This window comes from Egretta garzetta, unplaced genomic scaffold (genome assembly GCF_000687185.1).
Source record: "Egretta garzetta isolate BGI_Z169 unplaced genomic scaffold, ASM68718v1 scaffold539, whole genome shotgun sequence".
Taxonomy (NCBI): Eukaryota; Metazoa; Chordata; class Aves; order Pelecaniformes; family Ardeidae; genus Egretta; species Egretta garzetta.
Window position 1 is genome coordinate 446751 of NW_009260760.1, and position 13011 is coordinate 459761.

At 36.6% G+C, this 13011-nt stretch overlaps 1 protein-coding gene across 1 annotated transcript in view; it reads left to right on the forward strand.

Annotated features, from left to right (window-relative positions):
• CERKL (ceramide kinase like) overlaps positions 1–13011 on the forward strand; it is a 65632-nt gene that overhangs the window by 26831 nt on the left and 25790 nt on the right. Inside the window, 1 exon segment of the mRNA XM_035901432.1 lies at positions 5630–5878. Within this exon segment, the coding sequence (XP_035757325.1) occupies positions 5630–5878 (249 nt within the window).

The following is a 13011-nucleotide window of genomic DNA, read 5'->3' on the forward strand; positions in this document are numbered from 1 at the left end:
TGATGAAAGGAGACCAACCCAGTCCATCCTTCTTCCCTGCTGTGTGTTTTCTTACCGCTTTGAAGCGTCTCTGGTTTTGTAGGACTTGTGTTGAACTGATGATATTAAACAACTTGTCAGAAGACTAAGCCAGAAAAAAAAAACAAAGTGGACAACCTATGTTACTTTAGGGAGTTGAATTGACTCAGCTTGGTTTTGCCAAGTGCCGGCCATAAGGAAAAGGGCTGGACTACATAGTCGTGGCAGGTGAGTGAGGGTAGGTGCCTGAACTGCAAGATGGATTAGTGGCAGGGTATTGCATTGGCTTGGCAAAATACATCACTTCCCCCTCAGATTCTCTTGAGAAGGAGAATGAAAATTCATTGTATTCCTGTCAGATATTCTTAAGCTCTATTTTCTGCCCCGAAGGAATACAGCTGTTGCTGCAAGTGAATAGCTGCCATTAAAAGGTGAAGTTAGTAGCTACACCCTGCCTTTACTCTTCAGCTCTGGAGGAGCCAAGATGGTTCTCTTCAGCGCTTTGTAGTGCTTCTTGAACTCCTTGCTGGTCCTGAGGAAATCATTACACACAGTCTGAGAAACGTTTTTCTGGACTAGGGCCTTGGTTGTGTTATGCTTCTCTTGTAACTCCATTTAAAAGGACTAGAGTAGCGTAAAGGTAATCTTCAGAGAAAAAATAGCCTCTCCCCAACCTAGCCCTTGCTGTACCTTCTTCTCCTCAGCTTAGTTTGATACTCTTGACAAGCAGAAAGTGCAATTTTGCTTTCTCTGCTTGGAGAAGAGAGTAAGAGGCATAGCATCAAATTTTGCCAAAGGAGTCGCATGACCTGTCTTTTGGAACTAAAAAAACCCCTTGAAAATTCAGATGTTCTGAAAATAGCTTCTCTGTCTCATGTTTAGAGTCTTTAAATTAATATTAAATAATGTGACAAGCTATACAGTGATTCTCAGCTTTTCTGACAGGAATGATTATACTTGCTCCTTTATATTTCTTATTGCCAGTCCTTCTTAATCCAAGTTGTAGCTGAAAACTGTAGAGGTTTTATGAATCAGTTGCATGCTACTTACTGTGCTTTGCAGGCTGAAGTAAGCGAAAAATGGGCTTGATGAGTTAATAGTTGCCATTTTATATGTATTAGACATTATCATACTGATTTTAAATAATCCTAAGTTTATAGACATATTGTCAAAACTAATTCCATTTTTTATTCCATTTATTTCCTTTTTGATTTTGTATTAATACAGTTATATTTTATTGTATATCCTGAAAGGCTATTTTGAAAATAGTGTTCATACAGTGTAAGATGATCTATAATCAGTTCTATAAGAACTACTGTTGACCACTGTATTTTCTTTGGTATAGTCTTGATTTTTATTTCTAATTATTTCTATTAAGTTACGCTGCACTCAGCTATAGCAATCAACTATTAATGAAGTAAACTTTGAGAGCGTAATGGGACAGAGAGCCTAAAGTGTGCAAGACATTTATCTATTAAATGTAGTTAAGTGGGGCTAGGTGTCTTGCCAAAGGTCACAGGAAGAATTTATGACCAAGGGAGTATAACACATTTTCTTTCATGTCCTATTCTCATACTTGAATTATACAGCCACAATTCAGGTATATTTTCTACTGTTTCCCATGTACTCCAGAAATTTGTTATAGAAATTAAGTCCTCGAATAACAGATGCTGGGCCTCTGTTATAGGAAAATAGTCCAAAAAATGTTTTGTTGTTGAAGTGTCGGTGTTTGTACTTTAATAACACACTTCTCTTTACAAACTGTTCTGGTTTTCAGTAGTACTGCTTTTTTCTTTGTGTATGTTTTCATCAATTTTGCTGTAAACATCAGATAATCTGTTTGTTGAAAGCCTAGTTTAACACTCTTAACTAATTATAATTTGCTTTGCTATTTACAATTAAACTGTATTTGAGTGAATTAGTCCCTCACCCTTTGATTTAGCTCAGCGTGGTGTATTTAGACAATATTTTTTTTTGAATAGGAGATTAGACTACCATAAATAGGAAAAATGTAGGATAGTCTCATTACTTGAAATCAGCAAGAGGATAAATAGGAGCATAAAACTTCCTAGAAATTCATATAACCAGGCAGGCTTTTTTTCATGCTGTATTTGGGGGGAAAAAAAAGTGGACATGTGCAGAAACTGTGAGTACAATTAGCGTCAAGCAGATAAATCCAACTCTAATCCTGTTTACGCTCTACATCAGACAGATGTGCTGAGATTGATTTAGACAAGCCCTTGGCTTATAGTAATTTTTTTAAAGTGCCATATATTCTGTTTTTGTTAGATCTTTGTTAAATGTTAAGTGCTGTTAGTTTTACTCTTCCTAACGCCTGTAACCTACTTTATACAGGTTCCCTCTCTGCCCTCATGATGACAGGGCAGCCTGGTAGAAGAGATTATCTTTATTCCTTGTAATTAAATTGACTTTTTTTTTTTCAGAAGATACAACAATGGGAAGTGGGTACTGAATTAAATAAATAGCATGATATCTAATAGATGTATACTTAAACCTCTTGCAAGAACAGATGGTACCCAATATCTTTCTAAGTAATGTGAGAGGACAGTTAATGTCCTGAAACAGCTAGCAATAACCGATATGATGCTAACAAACCAATAGCTTTTTGAAGTTTAAAAAAGTGTCTAAATCCAATATATAATTTATTTTTAAACTTGGTTGTTATCACATACTAGAAATATTTTATAAATGTAGCTCATTACTTACATTTTCTTTATCTGAATTGTTTTATAAATTTTTACTGCATTTGCCATGATCTTATTTTCAGTAAAGATAGAAGATGAAAATATAGAATATGCCTAGGGACTTTTATGCTGATTTCTTTTCAACGTCAGTAAAAGTTGGCTGTCCTAATCCTGCTAGGTAGTTCAGTTATTTCCCCTACAATTTAAAACTTGAGGAGGATGCTTTTGTATGATTCACTATTCCTACAGTTTATATGGTTCTCCAAGCTGTATCTGAAAATGTACTCCAGCAGAACTACTAGAGTCAAATACTGATTTTGAAAGTGTAGTCTGGTCTAAGGAGAAGAATGTATTATTTTAATTTGCAAAAGTTTTGATGTGTGTCTGAGCAACACAAGAATTTTACAATTACAGAGTAAGAGGAAGGTTTAAAAGCAAATAAAAATCTGGCTGACATAGTAGCACGAAAAGAAAAGCCAAGACAAGCCTTACCTGGCTTATGACTAAATGTCATTCTATGAAAGCTAGTGGGGGGAATAAAAAGTATTTTAACTGGCCTTCATTTTATTTGATTTTTGCAGGATAAATAGGCTAATGTTTGGAATTTATTTGTGATGCATATGCATAACAGTAGCATAACAGAGTTTGTGATATTCTCAGCAAAACTAATAGTTTAATCTGAAAATTTATTTGTTTAAAAATATTTAAAAAGCAAATCCATTTAGCATATTTTATTGGTATGTAATTGGAGTAAATGCTGCAGGTCGGTTGTTGCTGCGGAACAGTTGTATTTCACGTGTGTTTATGTTTACCGATTTTCCCAAAATGTTGAGCCTGTGTGCTGGAATTTTCAGTGTTCCATATGTCTGACACTGAGACTTTCTGGAAAAAGATAAGCAGACCTCCTTGGAAATGCTCTTTTTAAAATTAAAACAAGTCTTAAAAAGAGGTAATAAACTATGTCGTTCTAGGTAAGCGATTCAGGATATCACAAGAAAGTGTTTCATTTAAGGCCTACCCCCAAATGTTTTAGAAGAGCAATACAAAGTTTGAAAAAAATTGAGATCTTGGATTTGGTGATGTTGGTATTAAGGTTGGATGCACAGTGTCCGCTCACCCTTTGAGTCTATACAAAATCATAGTTCAAATGGAACCATACAGGTTTTTTTCCCCTCAATCCCCTGGTTTCATTCAATGTATCTTGTAGAAAATACTTTTACAGCAGTCATTATAGTACTTTAAGCTTTGTTTTATTTTATATTGTTTGGTGAGTCGCCTTCTGTTTATTTGCTGTGTCCTTCTGAAAATCTGCACTACAGACGATTTCCCCTGCACTATCTCAGCACACATAAACATTTACTTGTCACCATATTCCTGCTAAGTGTGGAACAGTTTTAGTCCAATTTTACACCTTAGTAGCTGACATATGGAGAAATTAAGATGGCAAAATGTAACAAGTTGGAAAAAACGTGTGGGAAACACAGTAAGGTCATGCTTGTATCTCTGCAGTAGGTTATTTGATATGTAATAGGAAAAATACCAAAGTGAGTTGGTTGAGAATTGTCAGGAGAGTTAATTTTGGCCTGAGCTTTACCTGCGTTAGCATTGCTGAGGTGCCATCCTGCAGGATTTCTGCATAGAAAGGTGATCACTGCGTAGTCTGGTTCAAGAAATTATGTTGAAAAATGCCAGCGTGAAACTATTAAAAGAATTGCCACAGGCTTCTTTTTCCTGCTCGGAAAAAGTATGATTTTCTGAAGCTCTCAGCTTCATGTGGTGTAATGAAATAGGCAATACCTGATTCTGCAGTCTCACACCTGCAGTCCTGTCTGTCTTCTCCAGGAAGACAGCTAAAATAGACTTTTGCAGCTTCTCCCTAGCACTTCAGTACAGCATGCAGCAAATATTCATCAAACAGCATCTGTTATGGCTTTTGCTATTAAGAAACCACTTGACTGAGCTGTTGCTAGACTTGGAAAAGGTTTCTAGTTTCTAGTTTTTCTTGCCTTGGGTTGCAAAGGGACCTTTCTTGGTCTAGTGTATCTGATCTGCTGTAATTACAAAGCAAGCAGGGAAACTTTTTGTGTCCAGAGTATCTGACGCCTACAGGAATGGTGATGTTTTTCCTTCAGTCTGTGTATTTGACTTTGTTTTTGAGGAACTGTGTGTTTTACAGTTCAAGAGAGCAACAAAAGGGGAAGCCTGTACCACAGTGGTTCAGTCAATACATCTCCAAAAGGTGTTTGGAACCAGCGTCACTGAAGTGGTTGTGCCCGCAGCCGTGGGGCCCATGTGTATAACTGCCCTGAGATAAGAAAACCTTCACTTAGTGTTCCAACCTAACACAAATCTCCCCTGGGGTGAGGGTCTTGAACTGTCAGAAGAACTTTTGAAGCTGTTTTTCTTTTACTTGTGTTTTAAATAAATGTATAACATGAAAATGAAAGGTAAGGTGGGTGACACACTTTTGGCTTATTTTTCTATTTTTGCTGATCTATTTTCTGATACGTTGCTAGTCTAAACCCAAAAGGCAGCGGTTGTATCAAATGAAACAATAAATTTGGCATATAATCAGCTTGGATCGTTGCATACTTCCTGATCTCCGAGAGCTATGATTTAGGAGAATACAATGAAGGATTTGCTTTTTGGATGCAAATACACACACACAACAAGATGGTTCACTGTTCTTGGAGCCTGCAATTTTATTTGGTTTTTTGAATATCAGAAAAGGGAAACTGTGCTATTTGTATAGCTGGATACCTAACCCAAATAATAGAAAGCTGGTAAAATATAATACCAGTGATTGAGGCAAATGAAATGCAATAGGTTTCAATATAGGCATGAGTAGGTGCAACAAGTGAAGCTAGAGATGAAGCCTTAACAATATTTTTTTAGGTATTTCTCAGATTTTTGTCTTTTTTAAATGGTTTTACAGGCTGAAGAGGAGATTATTGAAATGAAAGATGTCTTTTCAGTAAAACTGAAACGTCGTCGTTTTGTAGGACAGAAAAAAGGTGGTACTTTGTTGGGTATCACAATTTTTAAATGCTTACCTAAAGAAGAAAATAAACTAACAGACTGTGCTATCCATTTAAATAACTTAAGTGAAGATCATTGTCATTCATGGTTTAGACATCTAAAGGAAATTTTGAATGGTAAGCACTGAATTTGGAGTCTATGTCATTATTATTTCAGACTTGTTTCTATTGGCAATACTGAGTGAAACTTAGAAAAATATTTGCCTATGGAAATTATGACAGAAATACATGAATGTTATTGCTGGAAAGTTTTGTCTACTACTGAAGTTTTACATGGTGAAGTGTAAAATTTAGGAAAGTGGCAATAATTGAGTAATGAATCTGTAAAAATCAAACTAATGCTACTTTTTGGAAGTGTTTTGGAAGCTACTGGAAATAAGTAGCTTACTGTATTCTGACTGAAGAGTCTTCTGGGAAATCTGTTTCTGAGCGAGATAAAAGATATTGTTGGTGTTTTCACTTGGAATTGCAGCACATCTGATGGTCCTACAGTTGTTGCAATCCTGGGAACTCTTCAGGGACTTCCCAGTGACTGTTCAGGAGCTCCCACTTGAGACCTGCAGATTCTTTAGGAGACTAATGGGAGAGGCTTTCCTCCTCTTCATAAATTCACAGGTGGAAGTGCTCTTAAGCTTCTGTAGGACTCTTGCTGTATAATTTGATACAAAATGTATTGACAATAGTTAGTGATGAGAGGCAATTCTTTATTTAAAAAATATCTTTCTGTGTTTGCCTGGGCTAATGCCAGTTTCAGGTTGCTTTGTTTAACCCATGACATTTGCATTTTTTTTCATGGAAGCTGTATCAAATTGAAAAAAAAAAATTCACTATTTAGGGAAAAAACCAAACAAACCAACAAACAAAAGCCTTTCACTGTAATTTAATACCATCAATGTTGGAAAGGCAGAGAATATAGCACGTGATTTAAAAAACCAAAACAACAACAAACTCACACAAACCAAACTCTCTGATTTAGCTCCAAAATGTATCTCTGTTTACAACTATGGCAAATGAGTTTGCTTATTACAGAAGAAAAACAATCCATCTTGTAACAGACTATTAAAACTCCAGCTGAATTGTTAATACCGAGCCAGATTACAGAATGCGAATCTTATGCATCTGTAGCATTTGTAACAACACTTTGAATAGTGATATATCGTGTACTTCCGGTAAAGTCACTTTGTCAAAAGCAGGTATTCGGGAAAGTAAAATAACATGAGTTATTAATGGTGCATTCTTACATTGTTTGCTTACAATATGCTTTGGATTCTCCAGAGAAAAATGTGTGTTAAAAAGTGCCTTCCCTTGCCCCTTTTTGAAAGGCTTTATCACGAAATATCTCAAACTGCCAAAGTGCCAAGATTCTTGCAGATCTCCAGCTACCCATAAAGGCAAGGACATTTGCATAAGGAGCAAATGTCTGTTTTGTTCCCAGATTACCCTCCATCCATCAGGAGCAGTGATACCATATGTTCACAGAAAAAAAGCTGCAGTATCTCTTGCTCAGGTTGCCTTGACTTCGAGGTGCAGTCTCTGTTTTATAGCTTTGTAATTGGAAGCCACCTGAACCTGAAAAAAGCATTCTGTGCAATGTTGCTGTTTCTAGTTCTTCCTTCAGCTTCAGTCTTTCTCCAAATGCTCAAACCTTGTGTAGATTTTTTTTTCTTGATCCCTAATCAGTATATTTTTTCTCCTTTCCCTTTTATGCCAGGAATAATCAGGACTCAGAGGGGAAAAAATAACCAAGCACAACCCTCAAAATGTCATTTACTAATGTGTATATTGTTTTAAGTTCTGTAATTAAAATAGAAGTAGTTTTCACACTTTTACATTTTGAAGTCTGAGTAGATATTCAAACTGTCTTTCTATCCAGAAAATCAGCAAAAAAGCAGCAGCGTTTCTGCATTCAGTGTGGCAGAGACACATTATCGGTAATTGAAACGGTGGTGGTATATTAATGGTATAATTCAGAAAAAAGGCTTCTGATTTAAAATCTACCAAACATTGGTAGGAAGTTCCCAGTAGGATTCAAGTCTGGACTAAAAGTATAAAGAGCAGATAAGTTCTGTTGACTCCTCAGTAACTGAAATCTCAAAAAGGACATTGATATATGTCTGCTCGAAACGGCAATGAATTTTCGAGTTTTTGTTGCAGCTGTAATAGTGCTGGTGACAGCTTTGTTCATGAACTCAAATTGGCTCCTTTCTGGTTTTCATATGAACTGCAGGATAAAGTTAAAATGTCATCCTTCTAAAATAGTCAAAATTTAAGTGTACATGTCTCTTTTCTAATCTATCTGATCACAAAGTAAATTTTCATTAACCCCTGCATTATTTACTTGAAGGTTTTTTTATTGCTTCTAGGCTGGAGCAAATTAAAAGCAAGTGATTTACCAAAGTAGAGTGCATATATGTTTGGGTATGGCTGTCAGTAAACATCTACTTTCATTTGTCAGAATGGCTAAATATTACTAAATGGTGTCTGCTTTGAAAATAGATGCAGTTTCTATTTGTTTACCTTACTCTTTGACAGGTTTTCAGATTTTTGTGCATATAGATTAATTAAGGAACAATAGCAAGTTTATCAGTGATGATACGAACTAGAGTTTTATCTGGAAAATTGTTCTAGTGAAGATTTCAATTTTTTTCTGAAATACCATGCACATAGTTTCCCTTTTACTGTGCGTTTTGTGTCTGACATGAATGCTTCTTGCATGGTTTTTCCTATTCATTTTTATTCTCCTCATAGTGAGTATCCTCTGTTGCTTTGAATGTGTATTCAGGGTACTTCAATTTAAAGTCTCACTAGGCTATAATTTTTTATGAAGCCTGTCATCATATAAGTGAGCACACAGATATAATATAGCTGGTTAGAACTTAGTTACAGTGGCTGCTATTATGGCTTTCTGTGGATGTGTGACAGGGTAACAAAACACATCTTCCCACTTTTAAATAAGTTCTTATTTTCCCCGTAACATTGGTTTTCTTCCCCATAACGTTGCTGCTGTTGAGATGCACGCCAGCTAGATATGAAAGGCTCGCTCAGTGGTACGGTGCTCAGGAAAACTGATCTTCTGTATATCGCATATTTGTTAAACTGATGTAAAATAACCACTGCCACCTTAGGGCACACTTAGGGACTGGCTCCTGGAAAACCCCACGTGGCAGCTTGGGTTCCAGTGTGCTGCTGAGCTCATGTCAGACCTGTTGTACACATGACTCTCGGTGATTTCCATTTATACATCGCATCTTTTTGTACTGGACTTAGGGGTCTGTGCAGTGGACATACTGTGTCAGTGGAATTCACTCTAATTTAAAATCCTCTGTGCACGCAAATGCCCAGTGTTACTTAAAGGGTTAAGGCAGCCCCAGAAATAAGAAATGCATAATTATCAATACTTATCCATTTATTTGATTTTTTTTTTTTTATTTTAGCAAGATAAGGCTTCTTAACAGTTGATCTGAAAAGGTTTTCTGTAAACTAACAGAAGACAGGTAATATGGTTAAGTGACAAAGTAGCAAAAAATGCAAGACATGCATTTTATTTTTATCTACTGTGCTGTAGTATCTCTTGCGCTGGGATTTGATACGTATGTCTGAAACTTCATGCATGAAGTTTTAATTAAGCCATTAATGTTAAACATTAACTTTGCTTAGTTAATATTAACAGTGGTGTCTCCATAGTTACATTAACAAATCTGTCTCATATTATTAGTTTTTCTCATGTATAATATTCTTACTGTTGGATAAAGTATTTATAAATGTATGCAATAATGACATGATTCCAGGCTCTTAACTTTTGTAACATAAACCCACTTTCATGAAGCTCAGAACTGAAGGCAGCACAGATGTATGTCTGAGCATAGCGTCTCTGCTGCCCTAGGAGCCTTTGTTTTCGGAACACCCTGATTGACCCACCACCCTTCATGGTTCACTGCTTCACTTGATAGATCAAGTTTAAACTAGTGCTTATTAGCACATTTGTTAGTACTAGAGGAACAGTTGGCCTTCCTGCTTTAGGCTGCTGCTTCGTTTCAAATGGAGCAGCCACAGAAAACAATAACAGAACACCAGTTAGGAGAACACCAAAAGGCTGCCAGGCTGAAATCAGTTACAGGCTGTAGTAAATGAGATTGATTCATTCGTGTAGTTGTTGCTAAAGCAAATTAAAAGGCAGTTATTATCTAAAAACACTCTTAAAGAAGTTTCACTAGATAATCGAGCGAAAGTTTAATTTTTGGCTGTTATTGGACATTCTTTCATTAAACTCAGTTGTTTGGTGCATTATAACATGTCCAGTGTACGCTGGGAACGATAAATAATAGTTTTTGTCATGATTTGTCAGTTGACAATCATTTGGCCCAAACCAAACCACATCAGTAGCGTACCGTATCTCTGCTCAAATGTCTGGTTTGTGATACCGATTTCTAGAAATAAGAGTTTACCTTTCTACAAAAGTAAATTGATGTTCAAGTAGTCATAAAGAGAGCATTATAACACTTTTATCCTGGGAATTCATCAATCTCATTCACTACAGCCTGCAACTTTTCAATGATAGCCTAATATATATAATCATAAATACGGTTCCTGTTTGAGAATAATTTAATGAATGGGGTCTTTTTGTTTTTTAAAAAAAGGAAACGAAAATTCAATTAAGTTTCCTTAAAAGTCTAAGTATTTTCTTCCCACCAATTGAAAAGTCTGTAGTCCTTTGCCTGCTTATGTTTTCTTTTAAAGCTTTATATTGCCACCTGGGACTTCACTGTATTTCAGTTTTATGTGTAAAAATTTAAGTGAGATATCGATGTTTGCTTTTTTCCTTCAGCTTTCTCCTAATGGTGGTTTAACAGTAACAGAACATGAATTGTAACTCATGCTCTCTGGGTAACAGAATTTATGACACTTCATCACCTTTTTCTACTTCTACAAACTCAGTACTCTCCTCCTTTTCCCCTCTGCTTTGTTTATTATAAATGTGTGTGTGTGTATTGTGTTTAAAGATATACTTTACTTACAAATTCAAGACTGTAGTCAGTTTTTACAGTTTTCTGGCTCTGGTGGGGGTTGAGCGTTTAGGGCCAGCTGATCACAGGTAGGATCCTACAGGTAGGAGTTCCTGCAGAGAAGATAAGAAACATGACAGCACATTAATGAATGTGACTAAATCCCTTCTCTACTAAATCAGGAGTCCTTATTCTTATAGTTTTCCATTTAATTTCTATTGGTAGTTCAGAAAAAATATCAAGTCACAGAAATGACTTTTTTTGGTCTTAATATTTTTATACCTTCTAAGAGACTGCAATAATACCCTAGCAGATTTCCAGTACGTGTCTTGAGTAATGATTACTGTGATGTCTTTATGATGATGATTTGTGAGTTTTAATAATCTTTAGGAACTTTTGTGTTCTATGTAGTCTTCCTTATTTGCATTGTAATTACTATGATTAGAAATTACCAGTACATATCTGCAGTGCTTGTTTCTCTTTCCAGAGAATCAAGAATAATCTAGGTTGGAATGGACCTCTGGAGTTTATCTATTCCAGCCTCCTGCTCAGAGCACGCTGACTTCTAAACAAGGTCAGGTTGCTAAGCACCATGTCCAGATAAATTCTGGAAATCTCTAAGGATGGACATTCCACAGCCTCTCTGAGCAATGTGATCCATAGCTTATCGACCCTCACTGTGAAGAGGGTTTTCCTTATTTCAGATTGGAATATACCCTGCTGCAACTTGTGTCTATTGCATTTTTGTCCTTGTACCTGCAAGAAGTCTGTCTTGGCAGTCTTTGTTAGTCTTGCCGTAGGTACTCAAGGACAGCATTTAGATAGATACTCTGTTCTTGAGGCTGTGCAAAGCCTCCTACCTCTGCCTCTGGTACGTGGCATGTTCCAGCCCCCTTGCTGAAATCACAGGTTTTCTGTGGGACTCATGCCACTTGATTAGTCTTTTGCTGGGGGGCCTAAATGTGGGTGTGGTTTTTGAGATTCAGGCTCAAAAGGCTTTGAATACAAGGGCATAATCATATCCTTTGAACTGCTGTTGTCGTCTTGTTAGCGCAACCCAGTTAGCACTTGGCCTTCATGGCATCAGTGTCACACTGCTTACTCACGTTCAACTCCATGTCCATTGGGAACTTCGGATCATCTCTGAAGAGGTGCTGTAGAGTTGGTCGGTCCCCAGCCTGCACCATTAGGGTTTTGCTGGGCCAGGTGCTGGACTTCATGTTTGTCGTCATGGAATGTCTTGAGGCTTTTGTCAAAGCTTTCTTGTAGCTAACCAAGTTCCTTGGGGATGGAAGCCCTGCCCTCCAGCACATCTGCTCTCCTCACCAAGTTCACTATTTGCTTTTTATCTCCTTTTCAAAGGAAATACTTTTTAATATAGGTACTAAGGCTTATTGCTGAAGATGTTCAGGATTCACCAGGCATTAAGGATTCATGAGGATTAATTTGCTGTGCAATGTCATGGCACTGTGTGTAATGTTTTGCCATGAATATAATTGGAAATCTTGGTCTTTATGTATGCTTTCAGGTTACAGCAGCAAACTGATCTTGTAATTTCCTTCAGGATCTTTAAGAAATCTGCTAAGATTTACTAACACAAATGGGATAAAGTGCTAGTTTTCATTTCCAGATTCTTTGATGCATTTAAATAAGTGAAAAAATAATCTATGGGACTTTTATAGTTGTTACACTTTGATCTTAAGGAATACTTTCCCCTTTGATGCTGAGATGGTATCTAGCTGTAATTTCTCTGAGGAATTGTTCCTGTTCAGTGGTTGAGGTAGAGTAAGTAGGGAACAGCTTCAGGAAGGCCCCACTGACACTGTGAAGGTACACGTGGCTGTAAAAATCAAAGTAATAGTCTGTATGGGGTAGGAAATGGGCTTTCACTCTTGGTTCCTTTTGGAGTTGTGGCCTACTACTAATTTTATTCTTGAGTGCTGAAAGCAGTACACTTGCCAGATATTCTAGCTTATGTTTGGGTAAGAAAGGGATACTCTAACCTGATACTAAAAGAAAGTTTAGAATTTATAAATGAATTGATCAAATACAAAGTTGTTCAAATTGTGTGTTGTAAATAACTACCAAAGAAACTGCAGTATTGTATGCCACCACTTGCTTTTTGTAGCTGATAAAGCTCACTGAATTACGGCAATTGTAGGAGTTCTAGAAAAGAGAACTGGAAAAGCCATGTTTTTGTTTTAGTATGACTTATTTACTGTTCAACAAAACACTATATTCCAAGTA